Below are 17,084 nucleotides of genomic sequence, written 5' to 3'. Positions count from 1 at the left end.
AGTGTGTGTGTGAGTGAGTGTGTGTGTGAGTGTGTGTGTGAGTGTGTGTGTGTGAGTGTGAGTGTGTGTCAGTGTGTGTATGTGTGTGTGAGTGTGTGTGTGAGTGTGTGTATGTGTGTGTGAGTGTGAGTGTGTGTGAGTGAGTGTGTGTGTGAGTGTGTGTGTGAGTGTGTGTGTGTGAGTGTGTGTGTGTGAGTGTGTGTGTGAGTGTGTGAGTGTGAGTGTGTGTGTGTGTTTGAGTGAGTGTGTGTGTGTGTGTATGTGTGTGTGTGTGTGTACAGGCCTCCTATCTGTGTGGTGGCAGGATTTCTGAGAGCTTCTTTTCATGTGGATAATAGTTATCCATGAAAAAGAAAAGGATGCACTACCACGTTGAGCTGGGAAGCTAAGGCCCATCTAGCTCAGGGGATGTTCTTCCTGCAGGACTTACCAGGTGCACCGGGTAATAATGCGGATTTTTCTCACTAGATGGAGTTACACATGTTGATATAGATGCGATTTGATATGTATGCTATTTTGTTGTATTGACAACAAGCTTCAAAACTTTATATGTCAAATTTTCTGAAGGTGTTAACATCATAGATATTTTAACGCTTAAAAATGTCAAATTTTGTGCCAAAAAATAGCATTTGCCGGAAGTTTTAATTCATTACTTGATTTTGAAGAAAAGTGCTGCTGAAAGTGATCGTATACTTCGGGAAGCTTATGGTGAACATGCTCCATCTCAAGATACTTGTGAGCGCTGGCTTAAACGCTTTGAAAGTGATGGTTTTGATGTGAAAGACAAATAACGTCCAGGTCAACCGAAAAAGTTTGAAGACCAACAATTACAAGCATTATTGGGTGAAGATGCGTGTCAAACTCAAAAACAAGTTGCAGAAAGATTAAACGTTGCTCAGCAAACAATTTCCGATCATTTACAAGCAATGGGAAAGATTTTAAAGGAAGGAAAATGGGGGCCACATCAACTGAACAAAAGACAAATGGAAAACCGAAAAGTCATCAGTAAAATGTTGCTTCAACAGCACGAAAGAAAGTCTTTTTTGCATCGAATTGTGACTGGAGATGAAAAGTGGGTTTATTTTGAGAATCCCAAATGCACAAAATCATGGGTTGATCCAGGTCAACCATCAACATCGACTGCAAGGCCAAATCGCTTCAGAAAGAAGACAATGCTCTGCGTTTGGTGGGATCAGGAAGGTGTGGTGTGTTATGAGCTTCTAAAACCAGGTGAAACCATTAATACTGATCACTACTGACAACAAATAATCAATTTGAACCATGCTTTGATCGTGAAACCACCAGAATGTGCCAGAAGACACGGCAAAGTAATTTTGCTTCATGATGATGACGCACCATCACACACTTCAAAACCAGTTAAAGACACGTTAACAGATCTTGCCTGGGAAGTATTAACCCACCCGCCGTATTCACCAGACCTTGCTCCTCAGATGACCACTTGTTCCGATCGATGGCACACGCACTTTCTGAGCAGCACTTGAAAACGTACGAAGAAGTGGAAAATGGTGTCTCTGAATGGTCTGCCTCAAAACAAGAAAAGTTCTATTGGGACGGTACCCACAAATTACCTGAAAGATGGGGAAATGTGTAGCTAGCGATAGACATTACTTTCAATAAAGCACTTTTGATGTTTCTCTTGAAATTATCGTGTTGTCTTTGCTGACAAAATCCGCATTGTTAACCGGTGCACCTGGTATCAGAACCTTCCGTGTGCTAATAGACAAGACCAAGCAGGCCTGCATCCGTTCGCTAACTTGGGAAGCAGTCCTCCTTAGGAAGCGCTCTGAGTTTTCCATGTGTTTTAGAAAGACATCGGTTGGCTGCCTCCTGCAAGCACCCCGACTGGGGGCAGCGGTCAGACTTGCCACCCACGTGTGCGCCCTGGGCCAGGATTAGAATGAAGCGACACTCTGGTGCGAGGGCGGACGCTCTAACCACTGAGCACGCCGACCAGGGCACCACCTGGTGCCCTGTCCAGCTCCGTGTGGCTGGAGTACGAAGGCTGTCGAGATGGGGATGTGGAGGCCGGAGGCTCAGGGCATCGGGACCTGCACAGACGTGTCTTGAGGCTGATATCCCCGCCGGGCAAAGGCTCGGAGGTGGGAGCCCGCAGCCCAGCTCCTCCCCGGTGGGTGACTGTGTTGGCCTCTCTGGGGTTTGAAGCAAATGCTGCGGTTCCCATAGAGCAGCTGCAGGGGCAGCTCCCGCTAACCGGCTCCGGGGAGAACTCAGAGTCTCCAACTGGCAGGGGCGCCCCCTCCGCCCCCTTCTCCCCCTTCCCCCTCCTCCCACAGGGCCGGGCCCAGCGGGCAGAGGGAGCCGTGGCCCTGGGACTCGCTGGGCCAGCGCCGCGGGGAGGTGGCTGCGGGCAGGGACAGCCCTCCAGCGGGTGGGGGGCAGGCGTGCGAGGCTCACCCTGGGCAGTGTGTGCGCCAGCCTCTGGCCTCCGCCTGTCTCGGGGAAGGCTGCTCGCTGAATTTTTCTTCTCCTTTTTGTAGACAGATTCCTAAAACCTGAAGCCACTGCTTCCCCAGCAATGCAGGTCACCCTTCCTGGGGGAGGCCCTCTGTGGTCACCAGAGGGCCTCGGTCCCCCCACTTGGGAGCGGGAACAGGGAGGAGGGAGAGGCTGGGGTCTGCGAGCTGTGCTCCGCCTAGGCTGGGAGTGGGGTGTGGCCTTGGGTCCCATCCGGATGAGGGGGCACCTCCTTCGACATGCTGGGTTCAGGTGTTTCTATGCAGCACTGACTTAAGTGGTTTGTAAACTGCGGGTGGAGGGTCCTCTCGGCCCCCCTCCTGTGCCCCCCAGGAAGCACCTGCAAGGGGTCCCCCTGCTCTGACCTAACTGCCGTCCCAGCTGGAGGCCGTCTGATCAGCTCCCGGCTCCTCCTCAGGGCCAGCCCGCTCCACTCGCAGCCTCTTTCCCTTTCCCCCCTCTGCTCCCTGCACACACACACACACACACACACACACACACACACATACACACACACACACACACACACACACACACACACACACGGCAAACGCCCGGCATGCACACCCACATCCCACCCACGGGCACACTTACACTCTCCAGGTTTCATCCGCACCCTCACCCACCCTCTCCCTGGGCCAATCCCTTCCTCCTAAGGCCTCTGCCCGGGGCTCAGGGGCCTCTCCAGCTGCTGATACTGTCCCCCCTCCCGCCCCCTCCATCCCCCACTAGAAGCAGACGAGGACCAGGCTGGGGCAGGGAAGCGGGGCGGGTCCTCTCCCCCTGTCCTCCCCCCAGGAGGGGTCCCTCCCTCCTTGGCTGCCTTCTCCCCACCCACCCTCCTCCTGCCGGCTGTCCTGGGAGGCCCCGTCTAGGTTCCAGAAAGGGTGACACATCTCGCCACCCGGGTGCGAAGAGGTTCCGCCTGGACACAGGCTGCTGGCCTGGCGCTGCCACTCACCTGTTGAGAGACCTGGGCCAGGCCCCACCCCTCTGAGTTTCTCTATGAACCAGGGCTCCCGGTTTCATCCCAGGCTTGGCCCCCCCCCCCCCCCCCCCCCCCCCGTGGCTCCCAAGCCTGCGAGTGTCAATCCAGGGGCCTGGAGGGACTTGTTAAAGCCAGCCCCCCGTCCCAGCCCGACCCGCTGTGAGGAAGAGGGGCATTTTAGTCAACTCCCTGGGGGTCTGACCCACACCACAGGCAGGTCTGGGCCCCTCTGATGTGACCTCGTGACCATGGGGTTGGGTATGGTACCCCCCCAAGAGTTCAGAGGTGACTAAATTCTGGTGGGAGATGGAGGTTGGGTAGAGCTTCCCGGAGAGGGTGTGTCTGAAGTGACTCTCAGAAGATGAGTGGTGTTGTCGCAGGGATCGGGACGCAAAGGGACACGGAGGTGGGTGTGGGCCAGTGTCTGCACAGGGAAGGAGGAGAGGGGCGGGGACCAGGCCCCCAGCATCCTCCTGGGGAGGTGCCTGCGGGGGAAGGCTTCGCCCCAGGGCCGCCAGGTCCTGTCCACTCAACTTCCACCTCCATCCTCTGAGGAAATGACTTTCCCAGGAGCAGGGCTCGGGCTAGCAGTGACTCGGTGACTCGTGGCTGGACACGGTTGGCAGAGGAAGTGACTCAGACCCGGGGAGAAAGTGAGCTTTGGGTCTCCTGCCCATGGCCCCTCCCACCGCGAGGAGGGCAGGGCTGGGCCCGAGCCGGAGCCCCTTCTCCCGGCCCAGACAAGCCCTGTGTGCCCGCTGCCCCGCCTGGATCCTGGGGGACCCTGTGACGGTGGCCCCCATTGCGCCAGGCTGGGCCTAACTGTTCTGCTCTCTGCGTGTGTTTCGGGAAGCCTGAGGCCAGGGACGGCTGCTCTGGAGGGGAGCTGGGGGTGGGGGCTCCCCGAGGGGCTCGGCCCCAAACCCTCTCTCCCAGGCTGGAGTTCTCTGCACTGCTATCCTGTCCCCCACTTTCTCTCCTTGGCTTTGGGGATCTTCCAGGCCAAGGGCATGTGCATCCCGGGAGCTTTGTCTGCGAAGAGTTCTCTAGAGTGAGCCCCAGGCCCCGCCTTGACTCCCCCCGTGGTGATCAGGGAACAGATAGCCCTTCCCTAGCCTCAGTTTCCTCATCTGCAAAGGACCAGCCTCCAGGGTGGCTCGGAGGGTTTCATGGGCTGGTGGAGAGGGTTCTGCTGTCATCATCGAGGTACTGTTTCCCGCCTGGCCAGGGCTGTGTGAGGGTAGACGAGGGTCCGGCCTGGGGACCAGCGGTTGGTTGGCTCTAAGAGTATTTGATGGCTGAGGCCTGTCCAGCTCTGTGGGTCCCCAGATCCAGAGACCAGGGGTTCTGGCCACGCGGTCCATGTGGAGGTTCGTGTATGGGGTTCAGCCTGCAGAGCACAGCCCCCGCCCTCATTCCCGCTGAGCCGGGTGGGGGCACGTGGGGTGGGGACCAGGGCATTCTGGAGGTGCTGGAGTGTGTGGCCTTCATCATGGGAACTGACTGTCCCCGCCAAGTGGGCAGCGTGGGGTGGCAGATCTGGGTTGGGGTCCTCTGTCCCCAGTCCGCTCTCCTGCCCCCGGGTTCTGCGGGCAGCCTCAGGTCCGGCTGCGAGGAGGGGACTTTTCTGGGTGGGGTTTCAGTCTTCCCGTTGCGCTCCGGAAAGGAAGCTTCACGCTCTGAGAATTTCCCGGCTCGGTGCCGCGGAGGCCACGGGACACGGCACGGGGCCGGGAGGGGGGAGAGGGGGCGACACAGGAAGGGCCTGTGACAGCCGGGAGGCATACATTTATTTAATACATTTGTATTGACATCAGAGAGGAAGGGAGAGGGAGAGAGAGAAACATCAATGATGAGAGCGAGTCATCGATCGGCTGCCTCCTGCACGCCCCCCACGGGGGATCAAGCCTGCAACCCGGGCGTGTGCCCTGACCAGGAATCGAACCATGACCTCCTGGTTCCTAGGTCAATGCTCAACCCGGAGCCACGCCGGCTGAGCACATACAGAGCTATTCGCTGACACAGAAGGCTTCTACCACCACACGGCCCTGTTCTAACGCCTTTACGGCTGTCAGTTCATTTAGTTCTTGCAATGACCGCGGAGGCCGGCTTGATTTTCAGTCCTATTCGCACCGAGGGGTCTGAGACTGCCCTGGGGCCTGGTCCACGGACAGTGGGAGCTCACGTTGAAGGCCAGTGTGCCAGAGAGATGCGAGCTATTGGCCAGCTCCGTCCTCGCTTGCTGTGTGACGTCAGGAAGTCGCTGGCCCTCTCTAGGCCTCAAATCTAAAAGCCATACGTGGTTGGGGTGGAGGGGGTCAGTGGGGGGGGGGGAGGGGACATCTGTAATAATTTCAACAATAGATACATTTAAAATAAAATGAAACAAATGCCATCACATGAAGAATTTGTGCCACATTCTCAAAGTGATGTGTGAAGTGCGAGTTCACAGGATAAAGCAGAGGTCACAGCAGAGGTCGCTGCCTGGAAGAAGTGGCACTGGGATAGGGAGTCAGGGGTAGACAGCGGCAGAGGCCGGCGGAGAGGAGAAGGAAAGGGGGTCCAGGAGGGCATGTTTCTGTGCTGGGTGCTGCGTTTCCTTCCTCTGCTCTGGGTGGCAGAAGGCAGTTTCAAAAGGGGTCAAAATGCTCAGAGCGGCCAGAGTGAAACGCTAAAAATCAGCCTAGGAAACTGGCTGTTCCCTAAAACACTCCCACATCCTTCTTCGAAGGGGTCCTGGGATGCCACCAGAGCAGGACGATGAGCCCGAATGACCAGTGGTTGGACTGATGAGGCCCAAGAAATTAGGGTTCCATTACACATAGAGACTAGCTCCCACTTGAGGGGGGCGGGTTAGTTCGAGGAAGGCACGGCCCAGGCAGGAGACAATCAGCTCTGGCCTGAGTCACCCTCCCTTTAACACTACCCTCAAATAGGCCATTTAAACGCCACCTCTTCCTGGAAGCCCGCCTTGGTTTCTACCAAACTCTCACTCCTCGCGTGCCCCTAGGTTGCCAGGCTTCCCTTCGTCTGGCCTGTGGCAGGTGATTGCATCTGTCACCATGACCATCTGCAGTTCCCCACAGGATGAGGGTGCCCGTCTGCGTCTGGCACCACCCAACATGGTCAGAGGGCCAGATGGCAGTGGCAAAGACCAAGCCACCTGCCATCTCTCTGTGCGTGCCAGGCACACAGCTTCCCTGCCAGACACTGCAGTTCTGACCAGGCAGGAAGAACTCCGGGCTTCTGGGCCAGTCACCTCAGTATGGCCCACGGCCCAGGGTTGGAGAGGGTTACTATAGGTACGAGGGTGGGGTGGGCCAGCACAGGCCTGCAGAGAGTAGGTGCGAAGCTAATAGAGGCCGTGCTGGGTCAGAAGTGTGCCCTCCACCCCGGGGTGGAGGTGGAGGTGGAGGTGAGGGTAGTTGGGCCAACCCCACTTGAGCCATAAGGTTGAGTGTCTCCCCTTCAGATTGGGACGTCCCACTGCAGTTCCAGAGGCCCAGACCCCTGGAAACTGGCTCCCCCTGGTGGTCATGATGGGAAGTGCCCTTCCCCCCGGCCCCTGTAGAGGGCGCCTTGGGCGCGCTGATCCTTCCCTCTTCTTTCACTGGTTCACCCCACCTCCCTGCTCTAGGCTGTCCACAGGGACGGGTTAGGAGGGAGCTCCCTGGCGGGCTGAGGAGGGAGTGCACCATCCTGCACTTCCTGGGAGGCTAGTAAAGGGGGCCTGGCCAGTGGTGGGAACCAAAGGAGGCCAGGACCCGCCAGCCGGGGGGTTTGAGGAAGGGTTCCTGGAGGAGGTGTCCTCTGAGCTGGATGTTGGGGGTGGTGGTGAGGTTCCTGGGGTGGACGCTGAGAGCCCCCTTTCTCCTGAGTCTCCTCCAGGCCTGGAGGGGGCACAGCGGTTCCAGGTGGCGCTGTGGAGCCTTCCCCACCAGATCCTAGCTAAGATGACCCTAGCCTTGCCCTGCTGGGTCCAGAGGGCCCCATTTTCTGTGACTTATACAGACAGGGTCCTGTGGCAAGCAAGAGTGCAGCCAGGACTTGAACTTGGCCAGGCTTTGGTCAGCCACAGCCTCTTAAAAAAAAAAAATTTATATAATATATAATATTTATATATATATATATATATATATCGATTTCAGAGAGGAAGGGAGAGATAGAAACATCAATGATGAGAGAGAATTATTGATCGGCTGCCTCCTGCACACCCCACACTGGGGATTGAGCCTGTAACCCGAGCCTGTGCCATGACTGGGAATCGAACACTGACCTCCTGGTTCATAGGTCAACACTCAACCACTGAGCCACACCAGCAGGGCCAGCCACAGCCTCTTGATGCTCAGCTTCTGGCAGGTTTGGGAGGTCCGCGGGCTCTTTCCACATTTGCCTCCCCACCTCACATACCCCCTGCTGCACGGCCTCCCTCTGCAGGGCTGGCTCAGCCACCCTGTGGGTCAGGCCCCTGGCTAACGTCCCTGCTGTCTTTCAGGCAGTGACTTCCCAGGGTGACTCCTAAGGCGGAAGATGGCTGCCCAAGTGCAGGTGCAGACGGGGCCGCTGCTGCTGGGTCTGCTCCTCCTGGTTCAAGGTAGGCTTTCCTGGGACCACGGGACTTGCACCAAAGGCCCCATGCCTGGGACAGCGGCCCGTGCATCCCCTAAGCCCCTGGGCAGGCACGGGCCTGCAGACACAGCTTAGCAAGGGGATGTATCTTTGAGAAAAGAGAAAGCCGCCCCCCCCTTCTTTAAAAGAATAGTTTATTTATTTTTAGAGAGAGGAAGGGAGAAGAGAGAAACATTAATGTGAGAGCGTAACATCGACCGGCTGCCTCCTGCATGCCCCCTCCCGGGGACTGAGCCTGCAGCCGGGCATGTGAGCTGACTGGGAATGGAGCCAGCCACCTTTCGGTGCACGGAACACCCCAGCCAACGGAGCCACGCCGGCCAGGGCAGCCACCCCTTCTCTCCGGCAGATGTCGTCGCCGGCACAGCTGGGGGTGGGGATCATGGACTGCGTTTCCGCCCCACTCTCCCTGGAGCCAGAGCATCCTTGTGCAATGCCCAAACCCTGTCTATAGCAGCTGGCCTCATCAATACCCGACTGCTATTTAAAAATGCTCTGACTTTTGAGTTTAGAAATGATAACTTTTGAGTTTGTTCTTTTCATATTTTGAAACCAATGAGTTTTGAGCAAGGTCACTCACATTTTTTGTAGACCCTTTGAGGTACTGACCTGTGAAATGTGTGTGGGTCCCAGATCCTGGGCTCCTGTGTTCTGGGCCCCGGGCCTGCCCCTCCCAGGGCCCTGCCCCAGAGTCCCACCTGCAGTGACTGCCTCCTCAGGTGCCGCTGCCGGGGGCTCCCGGGAGGACTTGCGCTTCTGCGGCCAGCGGAACCAGACGCAGAGGAGCAGCCTCCGCTATGAGCAGTGGACACAGCTGCGCATCTCCATCGAGAACTCGGAGGACGCCCTCACAGTCCACGCCCCCTTCCCTGGAGTCCCCGGGGCTTCCCACCCCTTCCCGGACCCCAGGGGCCTCTACCATTTCTGCCTCTCCTGGAACCGCCACGCTGGGAAACTGCGCCTGCTCTACGGCAAGAACGACTTCTTGCTGAGTGACCGAGCCTCTGGCCTCCTGTGCTTCCAGGGCCGGGAGGAGATCCTGGTCCAGGGCCCCCACATGCTCGCCACCTCTGTCAGCTCCTGGTGGAGCCCCCAGAACACCAGCCTGCCCAGTGCTGTCGGCTTCACCTTCTCCTTCCACGGTAAGCCAGGCAGGAACAGCTTGTGCAAAGGCCCTGAGGCAGGAAAGGCAGAAGAACGCAAAGCAGGCTGGGAAATGGACAGGCTCTGAAGTCTGCTCATGGAGCTCGGGCTTCGTTCACAGGCGTGGGGAGCCACCAGAGGTGCCTGAGGAGCGGGGAGTGTGCTCCAAGGAGATTTACAGAACGGGAGGGGTGAGGGTGGAGGGGGCCAAGTCCCATGCGGAGGCTGGGGAACGGCCCACGTGAAGGAAGCTGGAGTCTGAACAGGATGGGAACAGAGTGAGTGGAAAGAAGGGTCTGGCTGTCAGGAGCCAGAGGATGTTTGTCCCCATTTCACAGAGGGGGAAACTGAGGTACGGAGAGGCACAGAGTTGCACAGCCAGTAAGTGAGGGAGCCAGGGTGTGAACCCAGCAGCTGACTGGCATGGGCGGGCCAGAGGGGGGGGGGGCGTGGAGAAGAGCAAGAGACATCAAAGTTCTGGAAAGCGGTGAGGCTGCCTCTGAGGGGTGAAGACCGCTGTGTCCCCAGGGTGTGACAGGCGTGACCTGGCCCCGCCTCCCTTTAAGTACTGGATGGGGGGCAGGGAGGAGAGGGTGTTCAGAAGGACTGGAGGCTGTATTGGGGTCTAGGATTTCCCTGATTCTCTCTCCTCCAGGCAGATCTGGCCTGGGGCGGGGGCTCTCAGGGTGGGGGTGGGGCACGGCATTTGGAAGATGTGACAATGCTGGGGTGAGCAGGCCGGCTTTTGGCCCAGGCGCTGTCCAGTGCGGCAGACCAGGCGGGGTAGTCGGTGGGGTGCCTCACCCCCGGGCTGGGATTCTGCCCCCGCCAGGGAGGGTTTGAGGCAAAGGCAGGCCCAGCTGCAAATTGCAGCCTGAAGGGCAGATCGGGCCTGGCCTCACTTGGCCTGTAGAGAGGGTTGTTTTTTGCTTTTGTTTTCTAAATGAGCCAAAGGTTTCAAGTCACCTAAAAATCAGGCTTTCCTCCTTATCAATTTGGACGTGGCTCCCCAGGGCCTGCCTTCCTTGATGGCACAGGGTAGGCCCCGCCCCTCAACATGTGCCCGTTCCCATCTGTCCACCCAAGTCTGCAGCCTTGGGGTGCAGGGGACCCAGGTGCAGGGCCTGGCACCTGGCGTCGGGGAGGCTGGGGGTGTGGAGTCCCCAGAGCCACCACATGAGGCCCCCCTAGTCCCTCTTGAAGGGACCTTGGCCCTCCCAGCTCCTGTGTGTGGTCAGAAGGACCCCTGGGTAGGGGTGCCCCATGCCCCTCAGCCGGGGGGAGTGGGGCTGGAGGTTCCTGGCTGGCCGGCCGCCTCTCTGAGGGAATGGGGAGCCCATCCCACCTAGCGGAGCCTCTATGTTTCCTTCCATAAAATGGGAATGAATCTTTGGGAGTAGTGGGAGGATTGAGAGGATCATGAGTGTGGCAGGGACCTCAACCAATAGCCTTAGGTGGGTCTGTCCCCCCAGATCCTCCCCAGACGGCCTCCCACAATGCCTCGGTGGACATGTGCGAGCTGAAACGGGACCTCCAGCGGCTCAGCCAGCTTCTGAAGGCTCCCGGAAAGATCCCAAGGAGGCCCTCGGCCACGCCCACCCACTCCAGCCAGTGAGTGTGGCTCTCAGCATGGGGGGAGGGGAGGGGCCTCCCCAGACCTGGACCAGACTGGAGTGGGAGGCCTGGGGCTGGAACTTTTGTTTTTCCTTCTCCTGGAGGAACTGGGATTCAGCCTGCAGGCCACGCCCCACACCTGCCTGAGTGTGGGCCAAATACCACTCCTGCCGTCCAGAACAGGAAGCTGAAGCCCTCTCCCCAGCAGTAAAGGACAAAGGATGGGCCCATTTTACAGTTCAGCAGACTGAGGCCCGGGGATGGTAGGGCTGCTCCACGGCCTCAGAGTAGGTCTGTCCAGGCAGAACTGGGCCCAGGACAGGCCTCCACCCTCACCCCCTTTCCTGTTTGCCCGGATGTTCCTGCTTCCTCTCTCCCTCCCACAGGCCATTCTCTCTGTTTTTCTCTCCTGCCCCCTCTCTCCGCTCCCCTGACCCCCTTCCCCTCTCCCTGTCTGCCTCTTTCCTGTGTATCTCCCTGTGGCTCCCTGCTCGCCAGCCCGGACCCCGCCCCCCAGGAGTCACCACCTCTCTCGCCCCTGCCAGGCAGCTGCAGAGCCTGGAGTCGAAGCTGACCTCCCTGAGGTTCACAGGGGACACGGTGTCCTTCGAGGAGGAGCGGGTCAACGCCACAGTGTGGAAGCTCCAGCCCACAGCCGGCCTGCGGGACCTGCACATCCGCTCCGGGCAGGAGGTCAGGGCTCGGGATTGGCAGGGCAGGAAGCAGACGTGGGGGCCGTGAGCACGCCCCTCCCCGGCCCCCCAGGGCCCGAGGTGTGCTGACGAGGAAGGAGCCAGGCCCAAGGAATCCCCTCCGTCAGGGGCTACCCCTGGGCACTGAGGACCCCTCCTGGCACAATGATGGGGACAGAGGTGGGGGGCCCTGGTCCCTGCACTTGGGGCACATCTGTGCGGACAGAGACCGCCCCCAGAAGGTCTGTGCATGAGAGGGTCTTGTGTGGGCCTGGTGAGCGGGGGGCCATCCGCATCCCACATGAGGGTGCGGAAGGCAGGACTGCGCCTGAAGCCCGATGATGGGGGATGGTCCCAGGCCTGTGTGCCCCGGGGGCCTGGGCTCTAACCATGAAGCTCCCGGCTAACGCTGGCGCCCGGCGAAGGAGGGGGAGCGGGGCTGCTGTGAGTCAGGCAGCATCCGGGAAAGTGTGTGCGTGGGAGGGGGAGGGGCCTGGGGCCGGTCTCTGGCTGAGCCCAAGGACACTCTGGTCCGCAGGAGGGTCCGGGGGACGTCCGGGAGTACTCGGTGCTGCTGCCCCGCGCGCTCTTCCAGAAGACCAGAGGCCGGAGCGGGGAGGCTGCCCGGAGACTCCTCCTGGTGGACTTCAGCAGCCAAGCCCTGTTCCAGGTACAGGGGGGCGGGGGGCGGGGGGCCGGGGGGGGCGCCTGGGAAAAGCCGTGTCTGTCGGACGGAAGGAAGGCGTGGAGCCCAGCCCCTGCTCCAGGAGTCAGAGCCCTTCCTTGCAGAGTCAGAAGTGGGCCTGCGCCGTGCACATCTCCCGGGGAAGGGCTGAGGGCGGTGTCCTCACTACAGTGTCAATGACCACACGTGCAACCACGGTTTCCAACGGGAGCCCAGCCTGCCAGAGACAGGAGCCCGGAGAGCCCCGGGGACTGCTGGGCCCTCCTTCTCAGCCCCGGACCCCTCCCTTCTCTCCCCGCCTCACATCTAGGACAAGAATTCTAGCCAGGTCCTGGGTGAGAAGGTCTTGGGTATTGTTGTGCCGAACACCAAGGTCGCCAACCTCTCGGAGCCCGTGGTGCTCACCTTCCAGCACCAGCCGCAGCCGGTGAGTGGGAGCCGACCCGCGAGGAGACCAGGGTCCCCTTCGGCCGGGTCTTCCTTTCTTCCCCCTCTTCTGAATCACTGGTCTTCAACGAAATGATTGACTGGCCAGTCAGCCAGTCAGGTTCCACTGGTGTGTGTGTGTGTGTGTGTGTGTGTGTGTGTGTGTGTGTGGCCTGACGCTGACTTCCTGTCTGGCCCACGAAGGGGTGGACTGTAATGGATGCACTCTCCCTTCTGGTCCCTACAGAAGAACGTGACTCTACAATGTGTATTCTGGGTTGAAGGCTCGGCACGTGAGTGTGGAGGGGTCTGCCCTGGGCAGGTATCTGGAGGGTGGGGGACATGGGGTGAAACAGGCAGGGCTTCCTGGACAAGGTGGCCTTTGAAGAAGGAGTGATGGCAGATGAGGGATCTGCCAGGTGGAGCAAAGGCTCGGAAGAAGGATACAGTCTACTGGGGGTTCAGCGGGGTCCGGGGAGACTGGGCCTGATCAGAGCCCCATGCTGAGCCCTCCTCAGTGACTGGCCCAGGGAGCTGGAGCAGCGCCGGGTGCAAGACCATCAGCAGAGAGATGCACACGTCCTGCCTCTGCGACCACCTGACCTACTTCGCAGTTCTGATGGTGAGCTCTGCTGTGCGCCCGCCACGTTTCCTCTCAACAACGCCTGAGGCGGCTCCTGCCGTCCCGTTTTATAGTGAAATGGAGGCTCAGAAAGGTTAAGCAATTTACCCAAGGTCACACAGCTCCTAAGGAAAGGAGCTGGTCTCTAAAACCCCTGCCGTTTATCGCCAAGTTTTGGCGCATGACAAAAATGCAGACTCCTGGCCCTGACCTAGGGTGCTGATTCCTCGGGGCTGGGGTGGGGCTAGGAGAGTGTTTCTAAGGAGCCCTCGAGGGGGTACTGAGGTCCAGTGTAGATCCCCCCAAGATCTCAGAAGCTGTGTGTCCGAGGTCCGTGTTCTCAGAATCTTAGAACCCAGAGTCTGAGGGACCAGAGTGGCCTCCAGCTCTTCCTGGGGGCGGGTGCTTTCTCCATCCGACACCTTAACCCCGTGTGGAATGTTGTAGAAAACTAATCAGTGCCGGACAGAAGAGGGTACCTGGTGAGGGCTCGGCCTTTGTGGGTCAGGGACCCTTGGGGAATGTGGTGAAAGCTATAGGCCCCTCCAGAAAATGCACTCACGGGACCGCAGTCTGCTCAGTCTGGGGAGGGGGTTCACAGACACTGAAGGCCCCCCCACGGACCACGGGCTCGTGGAGGGGCACCCCGAGGCCAGCGCTGACCTGTCTCGTGGACCCAGGTGGCCTCCGTGGAGGTGGACGCCGTGCACAAGCACTACCTGACCCTCCTGTCCTATGTGGGCTGTGTCATCTCCGCCCTGGCCTGCGTCCTCACCATCGCCGCCTACCTCTTCTCCAGGTAGGACCGGGGAGGGCGGGGAGGGGAGGGAGGCCCGGTCCAGGCCCCCAGGCCAGGACCCACCACCATGGAGACCTGCCCTGGAGATGGGTGTGGCTGTGGGAGCCGTGAGAGGTGCCGGCTGCTGGCCCCTGGGCGCCGAATTCCCTCCTCAGATCTGTGGTGTGTGGATAACAGCATTTACCCCTGACTTTGGGAGCATCTGGTGGGTTGTAGTGGCTGATTTGTCTATTTTGCTGTCTGGCTAAGGCTGCTGTTAAATGCACATAGTAGGTGCACAGGGACAAGTGGGGAATGGCTTGGCTGCAGTCAGGAGTCTGTGTGTGTGTGTGTGTGTGTGTGTGTGTGTGTGTGTAGTCTGGGAAGGCTGCCTGGAGGAGGAGGAGCGGGTACCCCCCCCCTCCTCCCCTTCCCACGCTGGTCACAGGATAACCATTCCTCTTGCCCCACCCCCATGCAGGAGGAAGTCTCGGGATTACACCATCAAGGTGCACATGAACTTGCTGATGGCTGTCTTCCTGCTGGATGTGAGCTTCCTGCTCAGCGAGCCGGTGGCCCTGACAGGCTCCGAGGCTGGCTGCCGTGCCAGCGCCATCTTCCTACACTTCTCCCTGCTCGCCTGCCTCTCCTGGATGGGCCTGGAGGGCTACAACCTCTACCGACTGGTGGTGGAGGTCTTCGGCACCTACGTCCCTGGCTACCTGCTCAAGCTGAGCGCCGTGGGCTGGGGTACGTGGGTGCAGGGTGTTGGTGGGCCCCCAGGCCTGCCCTGGCTTCTGGCTGAACCAGGCACCTGGCTGTGCTTCTCCACCCAGCTCTCTGATGGCTTCCTCACCGCTTCCTTCCCCTCCCCCTCCTCAGGCGTTCTTCACCGGGGCCTCACCAGAAGGCAGGGGAGGGGTGAGCCTCCCAGGGGGGGAGATGGAGCTTCACCCTTTGCTGTCCACAGGCTTCCCCGCCTTCCTGGTGACCTTGGTGGCACTGGTGGACATTAACAACTACGGCTCCATCATCCTGTCTGTGCAAAGGACCTCAGAGAGTGTCATCTACCCTTCCATGTGAGTGGCTGTGTGTGGTGGGGCAGGAATTTGGGCCTCAGAGTGCTTCACTTTTGTACCATCTATATTATTACTTGCTTTGATATTTTCCTTTAAATTGTCTAACTGTTGATTTAAATATATATTTTTAAAAAATTATATCAACTACAAGTCGGAAACCAGTGTCACTGTCAGATACAGCGAGTAATCATACAAACAAACACGGGGACGAGGAAGCCCTGGTACCAAATGCTGGCTGATGGCTGTGAGCCAGAGGCTGGCTCTTTGTTGAAAAGGGAGAGTAGCAAGAGTTAGAGGCAAAAAAACCACATTAGCACCCAATGCAGCCTTTCCTTTGACTCCTGGAAGGAATAAAGGAGACTTGAGGAGAGAGTGACTTTTCACCCCATTAGCCCCTGGTGTTTAAAGGAGTTCCCCTGCACCCCACTGGGCCCCCCCAGCCCTGCACTGAGCCCCCACCCGCTGAGCCCCCATCCTGGTCCACAGGTGCTGGATCCGGGACTCCCTGGTCAGCCACATCACCAACCTGGGCCTCTTCAGCCTGGTGCTTCTGTTCAACACGGCCATGCTGGCCACGATGGTGGTACAGATCCTGCGGCTGCATCCGCACACCCAGAAGTGGCCCCACGTGCTGACGCTGCTGGGCCTCAGCCTGGTCCTCGGCCTGCCCTGGGCCTTGGTCTTCTTCTCCTTTGCTTCCGGCACCTTCCAGCTTGTTGTCCTCTATTTCTTCAGCATCATGACCTCCTTCCAAGGTAGGCGTGGCCTGCGTGTCGTAGGTGACCCCGGGGTCACATCGGTGCCAGAGCCTGTGTCCAGAGGAGGGCAGGGGGCAGATCTGAGTCGAGGTAACTCTGGGAGGGAGAAGGTGGGCGGATGCTGCCGCCAGCCTGCTGAGCCCGTGTCCCTCGCCGCCCGCAGGCTTCCTCATCTTCCTCTGGTACTGGTCCATGCGGCTGCAGGCGCAGGGCGGGCCCTCGCCTCTGAAGAGCAGCTCCGACAGCACCAGGCTCCCCATCACCTCGGGCAGCACCTCGTCCAGCTGCATCTAGGTCGCCCGCCCGCCCCCCGGTGTGAGGGAGCAGCGATGCGGCTCGCACCACTGCCTGCGCCCCTGCCGCCGGGCCCGGGACCTCAGAGGGCTGGAGCTGTCGCACGGCGGCCGGACTCCCTGGCTGGGCCTTCTGAATTGGCCCTCGGACCACCGGGCTCTTGGCTCACTCTCACGGGGCTCAGGAGTGGGACCATCCTCCTGGCCGCCTCGCCTGGGCTGAAGGCCAGGCTGAGCTCGCCCGCCCTGGCTCAGCCCTCGTGGCTGCGGTCGGGAACCGCAGGCCCAGAGTCAGGCTGTGGACCTTGGAGGCCTGGCAGAGCCTTTGGCCCGGCCTCTGCCCAGGACGGACGTGGGCCGTGGCTATCCTGTTTCTGGTGACTGCCAGGCGGGCACTTTGCAGCCCCTGTCATTTTAACCCAAGGCTGGCACCAGGTGAAAGGGATTGGGCCGAGCTTCAGACCCGGGAGGAGGAGACTCCTGCCCTGCCGCTGAGCTCAGGGCTCTGTGCTCTGTCAGCTTTCCAACCCCCCCCCCCCCCGCCCCGTCCTCCACTCACAGCCTGGGTCCCCCAATTCTAATGATGTATTGTGGGTCGTGGTTCCCCGAGCTGCCCGGTGCCTGCTGTAAACCTGTACCTGCTGCACGGCCTTTGCGGGCCCCTGACTCAGGCTCAGTATAGCTGTTCTGGGCGAGGTCCGTTTGTCCACCTGGGCCTCTATAACTGCATCACCCCCGTTCACTGCCAAGCCCCTGCCTCTCGGGGGACCTCGGCCTCCCCCAAGGCCCGCTGGTGGCAAGAACCGTGGCACGTGGTGGAGTGTGTCTGTCTCCACCCAGCGTGCTGCAGATGGAGGCGTATCTCAGCTGGTGACAGCGGT

The 17,084-nt window shown here is 59.7% G+C and overlaps 1 protein-coding gene across 3 annotated transcripts in view; it reads left to right on the top strand.

Annotated features, from left to right (window-relative positions):
- Positions 1 to 16,730, top strand: part of ADGRG1 (adhesion G protein-coupled receptor G1) — a 36,714-nt gene extending 19,984 nt beyond the window's left edge. For all 3 annotated transcript variants that reach the window (XM_054710692.1, XM_008152297.3, XM_054710693.1), the window contains exons 2-14: positions 7,980 to 8,078; positions 8,833 to 9,255; positions 10,729 to 10,867; positions 11,416 to 11,563; positions 12,101 to 12,232; positions 12,558 to 12,674; positions 12,921 to 12,966; positions 13,192 to 13,295; positions 13,976 to 14,094; positions 14,555 to 14,823; positions 15,044 to 15,152; positions 15,639 to 15,907; positions 16,074 to 16,730. In XM_054710692.1, the coding sequence (XP_054566667.1) occupies positions 8,015 to 8,078; positions 8,833 to 9,255; positions 10,729 to 10,867; positions 11,416 to 11,563; positions 12,101 to 12,232; positions 12,558 to 12,674; positions 12,921 to 12,966; positions 13,192 to 13,295; positions 13,976 to 14,094; positions 14,555 to 14,823; positions 15,044 to 15,152; positions 15,639 to 15,907; positions 16,074 to 16,204 (2,070 nt within the window). In that variant the 5' untranslated portion in view covers positions 7,980 to 8,014 and the 3' untranslated portion in view covers positions 16,205 to 16,730. The remainder of the gene's footprint in view (positions 1 to 7,979; positions 8,079 to 8,832; positions 9,256 to 10,728; positions 10,868 to 11,415; positions 11,564 to 12,100; positions 12,233 to 12,557; positions 12,675 to 12,920; positions 12,967 to 13,191; positions 13,296 to 13,975; positions 14,095 to 14,554; positions 14,824 to 15,043; positions 15,153 to 15,638; positions 15,908 to 16,073) is intronic.
- Positions 16,731 to 17,084: the final 354 nt, after the last annotated feature.

The sequence above is a fragment of the Eptesicus fuscus genome, chromosome 21 (assembly GCF_027574615.1).
Source record: "Eptesicus fuscus isolate TK198812 chromosome 21, DD_ASM_mEF_20220401, whole genome shotgun sequence".
In the NCBI taxonomy this organism is placed as follows: Eukaryota; Metazoa; Chordata; class Mammalia; order Chiroptera; family Vespertilionidae; genus Eptesicus; species Eptesicus fuscus.
Note: the sequence above shows the minus strand (reverse complement) of the source record. Positions and strands in the feature narration are given on the sequence as shown.